The 19,195-nt window shown below is 47.1% G+C and overlaps 1 protein-coding gene across 4 annotated transcripts; it reads left to right on the forward strand.

The window, feature by feature from the left end:
- Positions 1 to 75: 75 nt before the first annotated feature.
- Positions 76 to 16,581, forward strand: LOC140421708 (uncharacterized). 4 transcript variants are annotated; one of them, XM_072506554.1, is made up of 3 exons: positions 2,775 to 3,230; positions 9,589 to 9,654; positions 10,346 to 16,581. In XM_072506554.1, the coding sequence occupies exon 3, from the start codon at positions 10,701 to 10,703 to the stop codon at positions 11,628 to 11,630; it is 930 nt and encodes a 309-aa protein (XP_072362655.1). In that variant the 5' UTR covers positions 2,775 to 3,230; positions 9,589 to 9,654; positions 10,346 to 10,700; the 3' UTR covers positions 11,631 to 16,581. The 4 variants fall into 4 exon arrangements, with proteins under 4 accessions (XP_072362656.1, XP_072362655.1, XP_072362654.1 ...); XM_072506555.1 differs by lacking the exons at positions 2,775 to 3,230; positions 9,589 to 9,654 and adding an exon at positions 76 to 2,760; XM_072506553.1 differs by lacking the exon at positions 9,589 to 9,654 and having other exon boundaries at positions 2,776 to 3,273.
- The last annotated feature ends 2,614 nt before the right edge of the window (positions 16,582 to 19,195 follow it).

The raw sequence follows: 19,195 nt of genomic DNA on the forward strand, positions 1-19,195 counted from the left end.
TCTCATCTTCAGGCGGGAAGGAGGCGGATAAGCGGAGGCAGCGTTAGGGGCAGTGGGTGGGAGGGGAGGGGAGGCCTCAACACCCCCAATAACAAACTAGCGGCACCGCCTCAACACCCAACACAACGGCAGCTGCCGCTTTCTCCCGGTGCCAGTCCCCAGTGGACAAATGTGGCTTCAGGAAGGAAATGCAGCAATGGATTTGTTCAGGAGAAATTATCTTTCACTCACTTTACTGATCCTGGAGCAGTAATTGATTTTGAAAACTCCTTTTACAGTGGGTTAAAAGGGGAGGATTCACAAGAGGGGAAAGTCAAACGAAACATCACTGAGAGCAGGTCCAATTAATCAGGACATGGATATTATCGACCTTTGAGTTTAAGCATTGAGTTGTTACCACTGTGTAAAAGAAAAGTTCTTCCCCACATTCCCTTGTATCTCTTCACATAATCTCAAATCCATGTCCCATAAACCTTTTGTGGGAACAGCTTTTCTTTACCTATCTCATCTAATCTATTAAGGATCCAGATCTTCAGAGCACCCTACGTGCTCTCATCCCACGTTGAAGATCTCTACTGCCTCCCAAAAATACACAAGGCCAACACACCAGGCCGTCCTATCGTTTCAGGCAATGGGACCCTGTGTGAGAATCTCTCTGGCTACATTGAGGGCATTTTGAAACCCATCGTACAAGGTACGCCCAGCTTCTGTCGCGATACGACGGACTTCCTACAGAAACTCAGCACCCATGGACCAGGAACATTCCTCGTCACAATGGACGTCTCGGCACTCTACACCAGCATCCCCCATGACAACGGCCTCAGTACTCAACTCCGACAACTGCCAATCTCCAGATGCAATTCTGCAACTCATCCGCTTCATTCTGGATTACAACGTCTTCACCTTCGACAACAAGTTCTTCATCCAGACGCACGGAACAGCCATGGGGACCAAATTCGCACCCCAATACGCCAACATCTTAATGCACAAGTTTGAACGACCTACTCACCGCACAGGACCTTCAACCGATGTTATATACCAGATACATCGATGACATTTTTTTCCTTTGGACCCACGGCGAAGAATCACTGAAATGACTCCACGATGACATCAATAAGTTCCATCCAACCATCAGACTCACCATGGACTACTCTCCAAAATCAGTTGCATTCTTGGACACACTCGTCTCCATCAAGGACGGTCACCTCAGCACTTTGCTTTACCGCAAGCCCACGGATAACCTCACGATGCTCCACTTCTCCAGCTTCCACCCTAAACACATTAAAGAAGCCATCCCCTATGGACATGCTCTCCGTATACTCAGGATCTGCTCAGACGAGGAGGAGCGTAACAGACATCTACAGACGTTGAAAGATGCCCTCGTACGAACGGGATATGGCGCTCGACTCATCGATCGACAGTTCCAACGTGCCACAGCAAAAACCCGCACCGACCTCCTGAGAAGTCAAACATGGGACACAACCGACAGAATACTCTTCGTCGTCCAGTACTTTCCCGTAGCGGAGAAACTACGACATCTTCTTCACAGCCTTCAACACGTCATCGATGAAGATGAACATCTTGCCAAGGTCATCCCCACACCCCCACTACTTGCTTTCAAACAACCGCGCAACCTCAAACGAACCATTGTTTGCAGCAAACTACCCAGTCTTCAGAACAGTGACCATGACACCACACAACCCTGCCATGGCAATCTCTGCAAGACGTGCCACATCATCGACATGTATACCACCATTACACGCGAGAACACCACCCACCAGGTATGCGGTACATACTCATGCGACTCAGCCAACGTTGTCTACCTCATACGCTGCAGGAAAGGATGTCCCGAAGCGTGGTACATTGGCGAGACCATGCAGATGCTGTGATAACGAATGAACGGACATCGCGTGACAATCACCAGGCTGGAATGCTCCCTTCCAGTCGGGGAACACTTCAGCCTCTGATCTCCGGGTAAGCGTTCTCCAAGGCGGCCTTCAGGATGCGCGACAACGCAGACTCACCGAGCAGAAACTTATAGCCAAGTTCCGCACACATGAGTGCGGCCTCAACCGGGACCTGGGATTCATGTCGCATTACATTCATCCCCCACCATCTGGCCTGCGAAATCCTACCAACTGTCCTGGCTTGACACAATTCACACCTCTTTAACCTGGGGTTACCCCAACTCTGGATCTGGAAAGATTTAATCACCTGCTAATGCTCGCATTCCAAGCATTGTCTGGCATCTTTGAATCTGTCTATATGTATGTTTCTGGAACATACCTCTTCATTCACCTGAGGAAGGAGCAGCGCTCCGAAAGCTAGTGATATTGAAACAAATCTGTTGGACTTTAACCTGGTGTTGTAAGACTTCTTACTATTAGAAACTTGGACACCACAATCAAATCTCCCCTCAATGTACTTCATCCGACGAGAACAACCCTAGTTTCTCCGACCTAACATTGCAACTATAATCCCTCATTTGTGGAATCATTCTGGTAAATCTCCTCTGCTCCCTCTCAAGGACCTTCCTATCCTGCGTACTGTGTGGTTATCACTGGTTTGCACAGATCCAGATGTTCTGTCTTCCTGTCCATAATGTCATCACGCACCAACAACTGCGCAGTGACATCACCCCCGTGCCTCAGGTACTTCTTCAACTGGGAGATTTTTCTCTGACTCCAGAGCTTCTGCTATCTTTCCAGCTGCAGGCTCCAGCAAGAGTTTAAAATTGAAAACAGTGAAATTGTTCTAATGGTGAGTATTTTTGTCCATTCCTCTATAATTTCGAATGTTTATTGCTGTGCCCTGTTCTCTGTGAGAGTTTTCATAGCTCTGGGGCTGGTGTGACTCCTTTACTGTGTATCTGAATCCATGTTCATCAATTGCTCAGATTCACCTCTGCCCTCCCTCACCAGCTCTCTGTCATGGTCGAACATCCTCTGTCTCTAATAATGTGTAATTTAGCTGTGTTCAGTATTTTACTGATACGAAGATGAGACAAACAAGCGTCTGTCCCTGGAGATGAGCCGCACTGCGCATACTCCAGATTACAATGCCTCGGGAGTGACTGACGGCAGCTCCGGACCAATAGGAAGACTGGAGGAATGAGCGGGAGTGGATGGTCCTCCAACCATTCGGAGTGAGTGAGGGTGGGATTTCGATTGAAACATGCGCAGTGCGGGCAATGGCGACGGAGAGAAGCTTTTATCTCGGATCCACAAAGGGTAAGAGGAATATTCTGGAACGCGGGAGCGATGGATCTGGCTGGTGGGTGGAAATGTTTTCTAAACATGTTGTGCAAGCCCATACCCGGAAAAACCACTTCCTAGTTCCCGTTTCACGGAGCAGGGCCGGGAGGATGCAGTGATCGGTTCGGGATAACGACCGCCATCTTTACTCCAGACAGTGAGCAGTAGAGCGCATGTGCGGTCACCATGCTCGTGATGCTCCTGTCTATTTTTTTGAAAAAGGTCTTTGTGATTAGTATAGGGAGAATTGAAATACAAATAAGAACCTCAGGAGGACCATCATCTTAATTGCCTGCACTCTGCCCGCCAACGACAGAGGCTGCATGTCCCACCTCTTGAAGTCCTCCTCCATTTGTTCTACCAATCGTGTCAGATTAAGTCTGTGCAAGGTTCCCCAGCTCCTAGCGATCTGAATCCCCAGGTATCGGAAGTTTCTTTCCACTTTCCTTAGAGGCAGGCCTTCTATCACTCTACTCTGGTCCCCTGGGTGTATCACAAATAGTTCACTCTTCCCCATGTTAAGCCTATATCCCGAGAAATCTCCGAACTCCCTCAACATCCGCATAACCTCTATCATCCCCCCCTCTGGGTCCGACACATACAACAGTAGGTCATCCGCGTATAGCGAGACTCGGTGTTCTTCTCCCCCTCTAATCACCCCTCTCCATTTCCTGGAGTCTCTCAACGCCATGGCCAGAGGTTCAATTGCCAACGCGAACAACAGTGGAGATAGCGGGCATCCCTGTCTTGTTCCCCTATATAATCGGAAATACTCCGATCTTTGCCGACCCGTGACTACACTTGCCGTTGGGGCCCCATAAAGAAGTTTGACCCAGCTAATAAACCCGTTCCCGAACCCAAACCTCCTGAACACCTCCCATAAATACTCCCACTCCACCCTATCAAATGCCTTCTCTGCATCCATTGCCGCCACTATCTCTGCCTCCCCCTCCACTGGGGGCATCATTATCACCCCTAATAGTCGTCGCACGTTGACATTCAGTTGTCTCCCCTTTACGAACCCTGTCTGGTCTTCGTGCACCACCCCCGGGACACAGTCCTCTATCCTCAATGCCAGTACCTTTGCCAGCAATTTGGCGTCCACATTCAATAATGAAATGGGTCGATAGGACCCGCACTGCAAAGGATCTTTATCCCTCTTCAGAATTAGCGATATCGTCGCCTCCGACATTGTCGGGGGTAAAGTCCCTCCTTCCCTGGCCTCATTGAACGTCCTCACCAACAACGGGGCCAACAAGTCCACGTATTTTCTATAAAATTCCACCGGGAACCCGTCTGGTCCCGGAGCCTTCCCTGCTTGCATGTTCCCCAGCCCCTTAATAACCTCGTCCACCCCAATCGGTGCCCCCAGGCCTTCCACCTCCTGCTCCTCCACCCTCGGGAACCTCAATTGATCCAGGAACTGCCGCATCCCCTCCTCTCCCTCTGGGGGTTGGGACCTATACAGTCCCTCATAAAAGGTCTTGAACACCTCGTTTATCTTCCCTGATCTTCGCACCGTGGCTCCCTTTTCGTCTCTAATTCCCCCTATCTCCCTCGCCGCTGTCCTCTTTCGCAACTGATGAGCCACTTTTCCCCATATTCATACCTCCTCCCCTGTGCCTTCCTCCACAGCACCTCCGCCTTTCTGGTGGTCAGGAGGTCAAACTCCGTCTGGAGTCGTCTCCTCTCCCTGTACAGTCCCTCCTCCGGGGTCTCTGCAAATTCCCTATCCACCCTTAAAATCTCCCCCAGTAATCTTTCCCTTTCCTTGGCCTCTGTTTTCCCTTTGTGGGCCCCAATGGAGATCAGCTCTCCTCTGACCACCGCTTTTAATGCTTCCCAGACCACTCCCACAGGGACCTCCCCATCGTCATTGACCTCCAGGTATCTCTCAATACACCCCCGCACTCTTCCACACACTCCCTCGTCCGCCATCAATCCCACATCTAATCGCCAGAGTGCTCTCTGCTCCCTTTCCTCTCCTAGTTCCAGGTCCACCCAGTGTGGGGCATGGTCCGAAATCGCTATGGCTGAATACTCAGCTTCTTCCACCCTTGAGATCAACGACCTTCCCAGAACAAAAAAATCTATCCGGGAGTACACTTTATGGACAGGGGAGAAGAAGGAGAACTCCCTGGCCCTCGGTCTAAGAAATCGCCATGGATCCACTCCCCCCATTTGGTCCATAAACCCCTTGAGCACCTTGGCCGCTGCCGGCCTTCTTCCGGTCTTTGATCTGGATCTATCTAGCCCTGGGTCCAGCACGGTATTGTAGTCCCCTCCCAATATCAAGTTTCCTACCTCCAGGTCCGGTATACGACCCAGCATCCATCTCATAAATCCCGCATCGTCCCAATTCGGGGCACCATATACATTAACCAACACGACCTCCATTCCCTCCAGCCTGCCACTCACCATTACATATCTACCTCCGCTATCTGCTACGATGTTCTTTGCTTCAAATGCTACCCGTTTCCCCACCAATATGGCCACCCCTCTATTCTTTGCATCTAGTCCTGAGTGGAACACCTGTCCCACACATCCTTTCCTTAACCTAACTTGGTCCGCCACCTTCAGGTGCGTCTCTTCGAGCATAGCCACGTCTGCCCTTAGTCCTTTCAAGTGCGCGAGCACTCGGGCCCTTTTAATCGGTCCGTTCAGGCCTCTCACGTTCCACGTGATCAGCCTCACTAGGGGCTACCTGCCCCCCTCCCGTGTCGACTAGCCATTACCTTCTCTAGGCCAGTCCCATATCCCGCCTCCGCGCTCCCACTCGCTCCCCAGGCGTCGCATTCCATCCCCGTCCACCCACTCTTTAGCCATTTCCTTTTTGATTTCCGCAGCAGCAACCCAGTTGGCGTGTCCCCCCCCCCCCCCCCCCCCCCCCGCTAGATCCCTTTCTAGCGTGATTGCTCCCCCCATATTACTTCCGCAAGTCAGCTGACTTCAACTGACCCCGGCTACTCCTGCTCACTCCTTGACCCCCCCGTGTGGGGAACTCCCATCCGCCTTGCGCCTGTCTTCCCGCCATAATCTTTCTGGCGCGGGAACATCCCTTTATCTGACCCCCCTCTTGTGGCGCAGCTCCCTTTCCCCTCCCATTCCTCATTCTCCGCCTATGTCCCTTCTTTCCCCCCTCACCAGCGCCCACATTTCCTAGTGTCTCCCCCCATCCCAATTTACTTCTCTATTTACATCAATCATAACAATAACAATAACATTCCCTACAGTATCAGTCCCTCAGTTCCGATCCAATTTCTCCTCTTTAATAAAGGTCCATGCTTCTTCCGCCGTATCGAAATAGTGATGTCTCTCCTGGTACGTGACCCATAGTCGTGCCGGCTGCAGCATTCCGAACTTCACCTTTTTGTGTAACACCTCCTTGGCTCGGTTAAAACTCGCCCTCCTTCTCGCCACCTCCGCACTCCAATCCTGGTACACCCGTACCACTGCATTCTCCCATCTGCTACTCCGCACCTTTTTAGCCCATCTCAGGACCTCTTCTCTATCTTTAAGGCGGTGAAATCGCACGATTGTCGCCCTGGGTGGTTCTCCCGCTTTTGGTCTTCTCGCCGGGATCCGATGTGCCCACTCCACCTCCAAGGGGCCCGCAGGGGCCTCAGCTCCCATCAATGAGCTTAGCATCGTACTTACATAAGCTCCACAGTCCGCTCCTTCCACTCCCTCAGGGAGCCCCAGTATCCGAAGGTTCTTCCTTTGCGCTCTGTTTTCTAGGGCCTCAATCCTTTCAATACACTTTTTGTGGAGTGCCTCGTGCGTCTGTGTTTTGACCGCCAGGCCCAGGATCTCGTCCTCATTATCCGTCACCTTCTGCTCCACCACACGGAGCTCTGTCTCCTGGGTCCTTTATGCCTCCTTGAGCCCCTCAATTGCCTGTAGCATCGGGGTCAGCACCTCCCTCTTTAGTAGCTCCACACACCGTCTCAGAAATTCGTCTTGCTCGGGCCCCCATGCCGCCTGGGCTTTCTCCGCCGCCATCTTGTGTCTTCTCCCTTTCTGTCCCTTTCGTCGACGATTCCTCGCGCTGCAGCCGCCGCCGATATTTTCCTCTTTCTTTGGGGGGGGACTCCCTATTCACACACCCCACACCGGGTTGCGTCGCCCAAAAATTTCCCGTTGGGGCTCTTAAAAGAGCCCGAAGGTCCGTCGGAGCTGGAGCCGCCGAAACGTGCGGCTAGCAAGGCATCGCCGCAACCGGAAGTCACAGACCCAGATATCTAATTGCTGATCAGAGTAGCAACAGAGAAATAAAGAAACAAGCAAATTCTGCTCTCTGGATCCCACTAACCCAATGGATATCTGACCCCATGTGCGGCTCTGTTCAGTCACACGGAGACCCATGTCAGAAACACAACCCTAGGGGCGGCACAGTGGCATAGTGTTTATCACTGTTGCCTGTGGTGCTGAGGATCTGGTATTGATGCCGTCCCTGGGTCACTGTCTGTGTGGAGTTTGAACATTCTTCCCGTGTCTGTGTGGGTCTCACCTCCACAACCCAAAGATGTTCAGGGTAGGTGGATTGGTCACGCTAAATTGCCCCTTAATTGGAAAAAAAAATTGCGTACTCTAAATTAATTTTTTTCAAAAGAAAATCTTTTCCTACACACAGAACAGACAACATTTCTTCTTCCACATTCACACGCTAATGATATTCAGGTCCTGATGAATGGAGTGACTGTAAAATCTTGATGTGAAGTTTGATTTGAGTTTCCATCTGTAAATCCTCCCCTTGTAACATTCTGTAAAAGAAGTTTATAAAAGTCATCACTAGGGGCTGGCACGGTGGCTCAGTGGTTAGCCGAGGACCCGGGTTTGATCCCGGCCCCGGGTCACTGTCCGTATGGAGTTTGCACATTCTCCCCGTGTCTGTGTGGGACTCACCCCCACAATCCAAAAAGATGTGCAGGGTAGGTGAATTGGCCTCGCAAAAATTACGCCTCAATTGGGAGAAAGAAAATTGGGTAATCCTAACATTTTTTAACTAAAAATAAACAAAAGCCATCATTGTCAATCCAGGATAGAAATTCTGAATAGACAATTCTAGTTTCTCCGGAACATTTTTCCCCTTCCCACACACTCTCCCTCCTCCTTGGGCTGAAATCCAAACCCATCTCACCATCTGCACCATTTCTTTCCTCCACTCCCAGTTTTCTCCCTCCCTCTCCTCTGCCTGGGTTCAGTTCTCCAGCTCCTGTCTGCAGACTGACAATAAAACCAATGGGTCTTATTGGGGGTTTGGGGCCTCCAGCGGGTGTTCGTGAATCCTCCCCGCCCACCTGCCAAGGTTTCCTTCCTTGCCAGAGATCAGAGTCCTCATTGATGATTTGAGCCCATACTGGAACCACATTAATTGGGAAAAACATATTTTCATGCAGGTTAGGGGCTCCACAAAGTGTTTCCAACTCCTCCTACCCATCTCCTGAACAGGTTGACGCATTTATTTGTCTGACTCAAAGAATGGTCTCTGATCGCACCATGGTTAGCACTGCTGCCTCACGGCGCCTAGGACCCGTGTTCGATCCCGGCCCTGGCTCACTGTCCGTGTGGAGTTTGCATATTTTCCCGTGTTTGCATGCGTCTCACATCCACAACCCAAAGATGTGCAGCGTAGGTGGATTGGCCACGCTAAATTGCACCTTAATTGGGAAAAAATAATTGGTCACTCGAAATTTATTTAAAGTAAGGATTGTCTCTTTTCTCATGTTCACAATTAAAGGGGTGGGTTCCCCAGGAGATGGCTGACATTTCAGGGGACAGTAAATTAATAATGGACAGAAATATGGCTCATGTTGTTATATGGCACAGATTAAATATATTATTTACTGTTCTGTAATAAAGTAAACAAATTTTTATTTCTCGCCTTGTAATATAAGACTGCAGCTCCGTTATAGATTTCCAGTCATCTCTTCGCTCAGAGGGTTGTTAGTCTTTGGATTTCTCTTCCACAGGGACCAGTTGTATCTGGGGGGGTCATTGAATATATTAAAGCACAAGTTTGACAGAATTTTTATTGACAATGGAGTTAAGGGTTATGGGGAACAGGTAGAAAATAGAGTGAAAGTTGAGATGAGGAGGGATCTCTTCACCCGAGGATGTGGTGAAGCTTTGGAATTCTCTACTCCAGAGGAATGTGGAGCCTCTGTCATCAAGTATGTTCAAGACAAGTATTGAAAGATTTCTAGGTATTGAAGATATAGAGGGATATGAATCGTGTGGGAAATGGTGTTGAGGTACATTGGACAAGGTTGAATGGTTGAGTGGGCCGAATGGCCTACTCTTGCTCCTATTCTAATCTCTGTGTCCTGGTCAGGAAGCAGTGAGCTGAGCTTGGATCTGTCAATCAACATGAATCAGCACCTTCAGGAGAATTGGGAGGGTGAATATTAGATACAGCAGAGTGAGAATGGAGGGAGATTGTGTGGGATGGAGATTTACAGACTTTGGCGAACAAGATGTCAGGAATGGACTTTCCAATTCAGTACTAATTTGATGTCAATTATCCAATAAAAGCCACTGATACATAAAGGGGTTACAGGTGGCACTATTTGTTCATGGAGATTTGTGTGTAAAGTTGGATCAAAGAAACAAAGGTGTTTGTGGAGAAGTAGAGCTCTTGCTTCCTTTGTTCTGCAGCAACGGGCATCACGGTAGCAGAAGTGGTTAGCACTGTGGCTTCACAGTGCCAGGGTCCCAGGTTCGATTCCCCACTGGGTCACTGTCTGCGTGGAGTCTGCACGTTCTCCCTGTGTCTGCGTGGGTTTCCTCCGGATGCTCCGGTTTCCTCCCACAGTCCAAAGACGTGCAGGTTAGGTGGATTGGCCATGCTAAATTGCCTTTAGTGTCCAAAAGGGTTAGGAGGGGTTATGGGGAGAGGGTGGAAGTGAGGGCTTAAGTGGGTCGGTGCAGATTCAATGGGCCAAATGGCCTACTTCTGCACTGTATTTCTATGTTCTAACGCAGAAGCTCGAACACAAGAGAGGAAATAATGTTCCACCGGAACTAGAATTGTCTGCTCCGAATTTCTATCCTGTGCCAACAATGATAACTTTTATAAATTGTTTTTAAAGGATATTGGAAGAGGAGGAATTGCAGACAGAAGTCTCAAACATCACATCAAACTCATGACAAACTCAAACGATTCCTTCTGATCTGAATATCGTCGGGCTCTGAATATCATCGGCGAGAAGGAGAAATGTTTGTCCGATCTGTCGGCTTCAAAAGATTTTAAACGTGTGTGTGACTGGAAAAGCACCGAGACCCACACAATTCACACCCGAGTGAGAGAGTTCCAGTCAACTGACTGTGGGAAGAGCTGCAACTATTACACAGACTGAAAAACCATCACGCCATTCACAGTGACGAGAGACACATGCTCTGTGTGTAGACAAGGATTCCACTGATTGTCCAATCTGGAGAGACACGATGAGATGCAAAACATGGAGAAACCGTGGAAATGTGGGGACTGTGGGAAGGGATACAGAGTCCCATCTGAGCTGGAAACTCATCGACGCAGTCACACTGGGGAGGGATACAGATTCCCATCTGAGCTGGAAACTCATCGACGCAGTCACACTGGGGAGAGGCCGTTCACCTGCACTCAGTGTGGGCAGGGATTCACTCGGTTATCTCACCTGCAGGCACACCAGCGAGTTCACACTGGGGAGAAGGCATTCACCTGCTCTCAGTGTGGGAAGGGATTCCATACTTTATCCAACCTGCAGGCACACCAGCGAGTTCACACTGGGGAGAGACCATTCACCTGTTCTCAGTGTGAGAAGGGATTTATTGATTCATCCACCCTGCGGAAACACCAGCGAGTTCACACTGGGGAGAGGCCATTCACCTGCTCTCAATGTGGGAAGGGATTCATTGATTCATCCACCCTGCGGAAACACCAGCGAGTTCACACTGGGGAGAGGCCATTCACCTGCTCTCAATGTGGGAAGGGATTCATTGATTCATCCACCCTGCGGAGACATCAGCGAGTTCACACTGCGGAGAGGCCGTTCATCTGCTCTCAGTGTGGGAAGGGATTCATTGATTCTTTCACCCTGCAGAGACATCAGCAAGTTCACACTGGGGAGAGGCCATTCACCTGCTCTCAGTGTGGGAAGGGATTCAGTGATTTATCCACCCTGCAGACACACCAGCGAGTTCACACTGGGGAGAGGCCGTTCACCTGCTCTCAGTGTGGGCAGAGATTCCGAACTTCATCCGACCTGCAGAAGCACCAGCGAGTTCACACTGGGGAGAGGCCATTCACCTGCTGTCAGTGTGGGAAGGGATTACATCGCAAATAGGAGCAGGAAGAGGCCATTTGGCTCTTTGCGCCTGCTCTGCCATTCATTATGATCATTGCTTATCATCCATAGCCTAATCCCGCTTTCCCCTCCATATCCTTAATTAATAATCTTTCTTGTCACAAGTACTCTTACATTGAAATGAAATTACAGTGAAAAGCCACATTCCGGCGCCTGCTCGGGTACATAGAGGGAGAATTCAGAATGTCCAAATTACCTAACAGCACGTCGCTCGGGACTGGTCGGAGGAAACCGGAGCACCCGGAGGAAACCCACGCAGAAACGGGGAGAAAGTGCAGACTCCACACAGACTGTGACCCAGCCGGGAATTAAACCTGGGATCCTGGTGCTGTGAAACCACAGTGCTAACCACTGTGCTACCATGCTGCCCTTTGATCCCCTTCACTCTCAGTGTTATATCTAACTGCTTCTTGAAAGCATATAATGCTTACTATTTCCTGTGGTAACAAATTCCACAGGCTCACCACTCTGAAGACATTTCTCCTCATCTCTGTCTAAATGGTCTAGCCCGTATCCACAGACTGCGGCCTCTGGTTCTGTACACTCCCACCATCGGGATAACCTTTCTTGCATCTACCCTGTTCAGTCCTCTTACAATATTATAGATTTCTATGAGTCCCCCCCCATTCTTCTGAACTCCAGCAAATACAATCCTAACTGATTCAATCTCTCATACGACAGTCCCACCATCCCAGGAATCAGTCTGGTAAACCTTCGCTGCACTCCCTCTAGAGCAAGAACATCCTTCCTCAGATAAGGAGACCAAAACTGCACACAATATTCCAGGTATGGCCTCGCCAAGGCCCTGTATAATGACAGCAAGATATTCCTGCTCCTATACTCGAATCCGCTCGCAATGAAGGCTAGCATACCATTTACCTTCTTTACCGCCTGCTGTAGCTGCATGCTTACCTTCAGTGACTGGTGTACGAGGATATCCAGGTCTCGTAGCACATTCCCCTCGCCTAATCTATGGCCATTCAGACAATAGTCTGCCTTCTTGTTTTTGGTATCAAAGTGGACAACCTTGCATTTCTACAAATTAAACTGCATCTGCCATTCATTTGCCTACTCACTAAACTTGCCCAAAACACACTGAAGGATCTATGCATCCTCCTCAGAGCTCACCCCGCCCCCACACGCAAAGTGGTGTCATCTGCAAATTTGGAGATATTGCATTTTGTTCCCTCATCTAAATCGTTAATATATACAGTGGTGCAGTGGTTAGCACTGCTGCCTCACTGTGCTGAGGACCAGCGTTCAATCCTGCCTGGATCACTGTCCGTATGGATACAAGTGTCTCCGTGGGTCTCACCCCCATAACCCAGGCTAGGTGAATGGGCCACGCTAAATTGCCCCTCAATTGGGAAAAAGGAATTGGGTACTTTAAATTTTTAAAAACATCATTAATATATCTTGTGAATACCTGGGGTCCTCGCACCGATCCCTGCGGTACCCCACTAGTCACTGCCTGCCAACTTGAAAAAGACCCATTAATTCCTACTCTTTGTTTCCTGTCTGCCAACCAGTTTTCTATCTATCTCAACACACTACCCCTAATCCCATGTGCTTTAATTTTACGCACTAATCTCTTATGTGGGACTTTGGTCAAAAGCCATCTGAAAGTCCAAATATGCCACATCCACTGGCTCCCCCTCATCAACTCTACCAGTTACACCCTCGAAGAATTCCAGTCGATTTGTCAAGCATGATTTCCCCTTCATCAATCCATGCTGACTCTGTCCGATCCTGCTACTGGTTTCTAAGTGCTTTGCTATAAAATCTATGAGAATGGATTCTAGAATTTTCCCCACTGCCGATGTCAGGCTTACTGGTCTATAATTCCCTGTTTTCTCTCCATATCCCTTTTTAAATAGTGGAATTACATAAACCGCCCTCCAATCTGCAGGAATTGTTCCAGAGTCTGTAGAATCCTGGAAGATGACCACCAATTCATCCACTATTTCTGGAGCCACTCCTTTAAGTACTTTGGGTTGCAGATTATCAGGCCCTGGGGATTTACCAGCCTTCAATCCCATCAATTTCCCCAACACTATTTCTCTCTTAATATTGATCTCCTTCAGTTCCTCCCTCTCACTAAATCCTGCATCCCCAACATTTCTAGTATCTGCTTTGTGAATAAAGAAGCAAATTATGTATTTCCTTGCTCACCCATTTCTTTGTCCCCTATTATACAATCAGCCTAATTTCCTGTTTTATGCCATTCCCAACATCACCACTGCAGTTTGGGGATCTATATACGATGCCCACTAATTATTTTGCCCCTTGGTGTTTTTCAGCTCCACCCATACAGATTCCACATTGTCGGAGCTAATACCCTTCCTCACTATTGCATTAATTTCCTCTTTAACCAGCACTGCCTCTCCACTGCCTTTTCCTTTTTGTCTCTCCTTCCTAAATACTGAATATATTCGATTCCCATCCCTGGTCATCCTGCAGCCATGTCTCCATAATCCCAATTATCTCACTCCCGTTTATGTCTATTTGCGCAATTCACTCGATTATGCCGTCTGCAGTCACACCAGGGAGTTCATACTGGGGAGAGGCTGTTCACCTGCTCTCAATGTGCGAAGGGGTTTTGTAATTTATCACACTTTCTGAGACACCGACAGGTTCACAACTGATTACAGGGATTGGATTCTGCTGTTATTGTTTCTGTTCTCAATTACATCCAGGACTGCATTTTGTTCATTCTGTTGGTCAATCAGGATGGTCAGAGGGTTTCTTTCTGCTGGACTGGCCGGTCTCACGATTTTGTCTCCAGTGGGCTGATTCTTTCTGAGCCTTCTTGCGAATATCTGGTTGCACATTTCACAAGGATCAAAGAGCGAAAGCGTGTTTGGAGGTTTTAAGATGTTTCATTCTCTTTGGAAACCCCCAAAATCATGCCACATTGCCATGAAGATGGTCTATGGTGGTTACACGGTTCTTTTGTTTAATTTATCTTGGTGTTTCTCACAGAACAAAACTATCAGAGTATGAGGGGCAAGTTGTCTGAGGTACACTGGGAAACTACATTAAATAGTATGGTGGGAGACAGGCAGTCACTAATATTTAAAGAATTATTACAGATTTACACGGGGATGGTTAGCTCAGTTGGCTGGATGGCTGATTTGTGCTGAGTGACACCAACAGCACAGGTTAAATTCCCATATCGGCTGAGGTTAGCCATGGTCTGTGTCAGTATTTATGCTTCACATGATCCTCCGCCCACCCCTCGACATCTCCCCCATCAGCATCTCCCTCTATTTCTTTATCCCTCATGTATGTATCGAGCTTTACATATTTATGCAACTCGCTGTGGTCGTGAGTTCCACATTCTCACCACTCGCTGGGTAAAGAGGTGTCTACTGAAATTCCTATTGGATTATTGAATCCCTTCATAACCTTAAAGATTCCATCAGGTCACCCATCAGTCTTCTCTTTTCCAGAAAAAAGCAGCCCCAGCCTTTCCTGAGTGTTAAATGCTCTCAGTTCTATATATTATGCATCTTTGTTGCACCTTCTCCAGTGCCTCTATTTCCTTTTTCTAAATGGAGATCACCAATGTTGACAGAGCTCCCAGTGTAGTCTAACCCTGATTCTAAACAAGTTGAACATTTCCTCTGGGCTTTTCAATTCTATCCCTCTGGAATGGAAGCCTATATATGGGCCACACACTTTAGGAAAGATGTGAAGTTCTTAGAAAGGGTGTAGAGGACATTTACAATAATAATCTTTATTATTGTCACAAGTAGGCTTACATTAACACTGCAATGAAGTAACTGCGAAAATCCACTAGTCGCTACACCCCGACGCCTGTTTGGGTACACAGGGAGAATTCAGAATGTCCAATTCACCTAACAAGCATATCATTCGGGAATTGTGGGAGCACCCGGAGGAAACCCACGCAGTCACAGGGAGAACGTGCAGTCTCCGCACAGACAGTGATCCAAACCGGGAATCAAATCTGGGACCCTGGTGCTCTGGAGCAACAGTGCTAACCATTGTGCTAGAATGGCACCAGGGATAAGTGACTCCAGTTAGTTGGAGTGACTGGAGCAGCTGAATTTCTCCCTTGAGATCACAGCATCTGGACGGTAGAGAATGAGGTCATTCGATTCTTTGAGACCATGTTGGCTCTCTGTGGAGGAAGCCAGTCTGCCCATTGCCCCGTTCTATCCCCAAATCTGTGCAGGTTTATTTCTCTCGGTGCCCGTCCAATTTCCGGTTGAAATCCTTCTGCCGTCTCTGCATCTCCCACCCTTCGAGGCAGTCGGTTCCAGGTTGTTACCACTCCCTTTACATGTACACAAGGCTGCTAGAGCACAGAGGCGTCAATTTGGCCCATTTTTCCCGTGCCAGCTCTTTGTACAGCGACCCATTTAATCCCATAGTTCGACTATTTTGTTTTCTTTTTCAGAATGTATCAAATTATCTTTTTGAAGTTACAGTCCAATGAGACGCGAACACTATTTGTAGACAGTGTATTCCAAATCACAACAACTCGCTGTATTTTCGAACAAATAGTTGTGCTTATGGTTTGTCTGGGGTTTCGCAGAGTATTCAAAATGGTGTCAATGACGTGGTTATTACACAAAATTAAGACTCAATCTTTATCAATGATTCTGGTGAGGACACCGAGTGCAAGATATCCTAGTTTGCGGACAATTAGAACAAATGTACATTTCTATAAAACCTAATTTCCACTGGAGCTCCTAAAGTGTTTTAAAGCCAATGGAGTACTTTCGAAATATATTCACTGTTGTAATGTAGGAAGCTGTAAGTACGCATGTGGAATCATATTCAGTTTTTAAATTGTTATTTTCATAGTGTATTCATTGCCATTGGTAAGAATGTCAAGGAAGCCCTTTTATACCTCTAACATGTAGCTTCCTGCAGCCATTTCACCTTCTGTACCTTTTCTATATTAACTATGTATTGATTTCATGGCAAAAATACAATAATTACATTCATGATTATTCAGTATTGAACATTGATTATCATTAGTGAATTGGTGTATTAGTTAATTATATTGCAAAGACTAGATCTTTACTTTAAAAAATAACACTATCAACTAAAATGTTTCCAGAAACTGCAGAGCTATCAGAATTTGTTTGAAAAACTAAATTACCTGATAATTTTGAGAAGTTACAAGTTGTGATGATAAGCCTGTATATAATGTTACATGTACTGGTTTAGCTCCGTGGGCTAGACAGCTGGTTTGTAATGCAGAACAAGGCCAGCAGCACAGGTTCATTTCCCGTACCAGCTTACCCGAACAGGCACCGGAATGTGGCGACTGGGGGCTTTTCACAGTAACTTCATACATGTGACAATAGAAGATTACTATTATTACTCAGCAGTGTGACCTCCCACCAGCAGGTGGCGTCAGACATCAGTCAGGTGATATCCATCTACCAGCAGAAGATTGTAAGGCATAAACGAGGACAGTCGCACGTCAGTGTAGTTCCAAGAGAGTCTCATGTAACTCTGTGATAACTTGGTCTGTATAGCATTCTGATCATTACCTTACCACGTGTACATTAATAAATCATTGTTCTGGCTAGGTAACCAGCAGTTCTGTAGAATCATTGCAAGACAAGATCACAGAACACAACACTAGACATTATATTCTGCCAACACTGTGGGCTAGGCATTGGAGAAATGGTATTGTTACTGGGCGAGTAATCCAGAGACCCAGGTTAATGCTCTGGGGATCGGGGATCGAATCTGCCGATGACAGATGGTGAAATTGAAATTTAATAAACGTATCGATTTAAAAGTCTAATGATAACATTCTTGATTGTTGTAAAAACTCATCTGGTTCACTAATGTCCTTTAGGAAATCTGCTCTCATGTGGCCTGGCCTACACGTGACTCCAGATCCACAGCAATGTTGTGGTTGATTTGTAAGTGCCCTCTGAAATAGCCTCACAAGACACGCAGTTCAAGGGCAATTGGAATGAGCAGTAAATGCTGGCCCAGCCAGTGACCCCACCTCCCATGAATGAATAGTTTTTAAGAAGACTCTTTTCAATTTGAAGATTAGTAAGGAACTGTCCCTTTGATTGGATTTGGTTTATTGTCACGTGTACCGAGGTACAGTGAAAAGTATTGTTCTGCGTACAGTCCAGACAGATCGTTCCATACATGAAAAAACAAAGTGCTGATCTTGGCAGTTTGCTCAGTTCACAAAATAATTTAATGGCTTTGTAGACGCAGATTCACATTTTAATCACCATCCTAAACATACCTAATGGTAACGTGTGCTCATACAGACAGACACAAATGATACTGGAACTGAATTAGAGGAAATGGCCGAGATTTAAATGAACCACATTTTTGAAAAATTTGGTCTTCATAATGGAGAAACAGGAAAAGCCACTCGGGGATATGAGGAAATCCAGGCTCAGAGCGGATTTGCTGTCAGCCCTCCTTTCTTATACATGAACGGTATTTAGGCTGCAGAATGTTTTTTTTTAAATTTAGAGTACCCAATTCATTTTTTCCAATTAAGGAGCAATTTAGCGTGGCCAATCCACTTACCCAGCCCATCTTTGGGTTGTGGGGGTGAAACCCATGCAAACACTGGAAGAATGTGCAAACGCCACCGGACAGTGACCCAGAGCCGGGATTGAACCTGGGACCTCGGTGCCGTGAGGCAGCAGGGCTAACCCACTACACCACCATGCTGCCCCGGCTGCAGAAAGTTACACACCAAAACACAGAGGGATCAAATATAAGCAACACATAATTCTCAATTCACTTCCATTTAACTATATTTTACTTTGTTTAAAAGCTGTCTGTGGTCTAATCTCAACAAAGATTCATGGGATTTATATTACCCAGTGACACGCTTTCTTTTGTTGGTCAGTTACATTTGCAATTCAATGGTGTATATTTCAGCGTGAAGCCTCGAGAGTTATTCAATTCAAAATGAAGTCATATATAAGAAATAAATATACTGAGGTTCAACGTTGAATAACGAAACAGGTATTGAGTAAAATTGGTGGAAAGTTTCTGTAGGAAGAGAAGAATGATGCATTAATGATTGAACAGAGAGCATTGTTCTGTTAGATATTTGCTGAACAAATGCTTAAGTTCAATATAGGTTCTATATCTTACGGTCTTACAAGTTGAGACATCTGTTATAAAGGAACAGACGTCTTCTTGTAATCAGTGACACGGTCTCCCAGCTGAACCATTGAAAGCTGCAGCAAGACTGTGCAGTTGAACATTGCACAGGTCCATTAGGTCCTGTGCTGCCAGCTCTGCAGCAAAGAGGTAGGTTATCACAGTCAACTAATATATCAAAGGTCCCCGGTTTGAAACTGGCAGAAGCATTAAATGCTTCTCATTTAGTCTGAGAAAACTTTCCACACATACATTTGTCCCTGAATATTAACTGCTATGTGAGAGGAATAGGAGATTTAGTCTCACATCAGGCACAAAAATTGATTCAGTAAGTCTGAAGTGCTGCATTTTCAAGAAGCAATGAAATGATAAAGATTTTCCTGCTTTGACACCGTTCCGATATCAGCAGTTTGTTCAACCACAACAGAATTTCATGTGTTTAAATATGCAGATGAACAT

Source organism: Scyliorhinus torazame, chromosome 5, assembly GCF_047496885.1.
Source record: "Scyliorhinus torazame isolate Kashiwa2021f chromosome 5, sScyTor2.1, whole genome shotgun sequence".
NCBI classification, from domain to species: Eukaryota; Metazoa; Chordata; class Chondrichthyes; order Carcharhiniformes; family Scyliorhinidae; genus Scyliorhinus; species Scyliorhinus torazame.

What these genes read in the sequence shown, in the direction of transcription:
- LOC140421708 (XM_072506555.1), top strand. Translation starts at nt 10,701, where the DNA reads ATGAGATGCAAAACATGGAGAAACCGTGGAAATGTGGGGACTGTGGGA.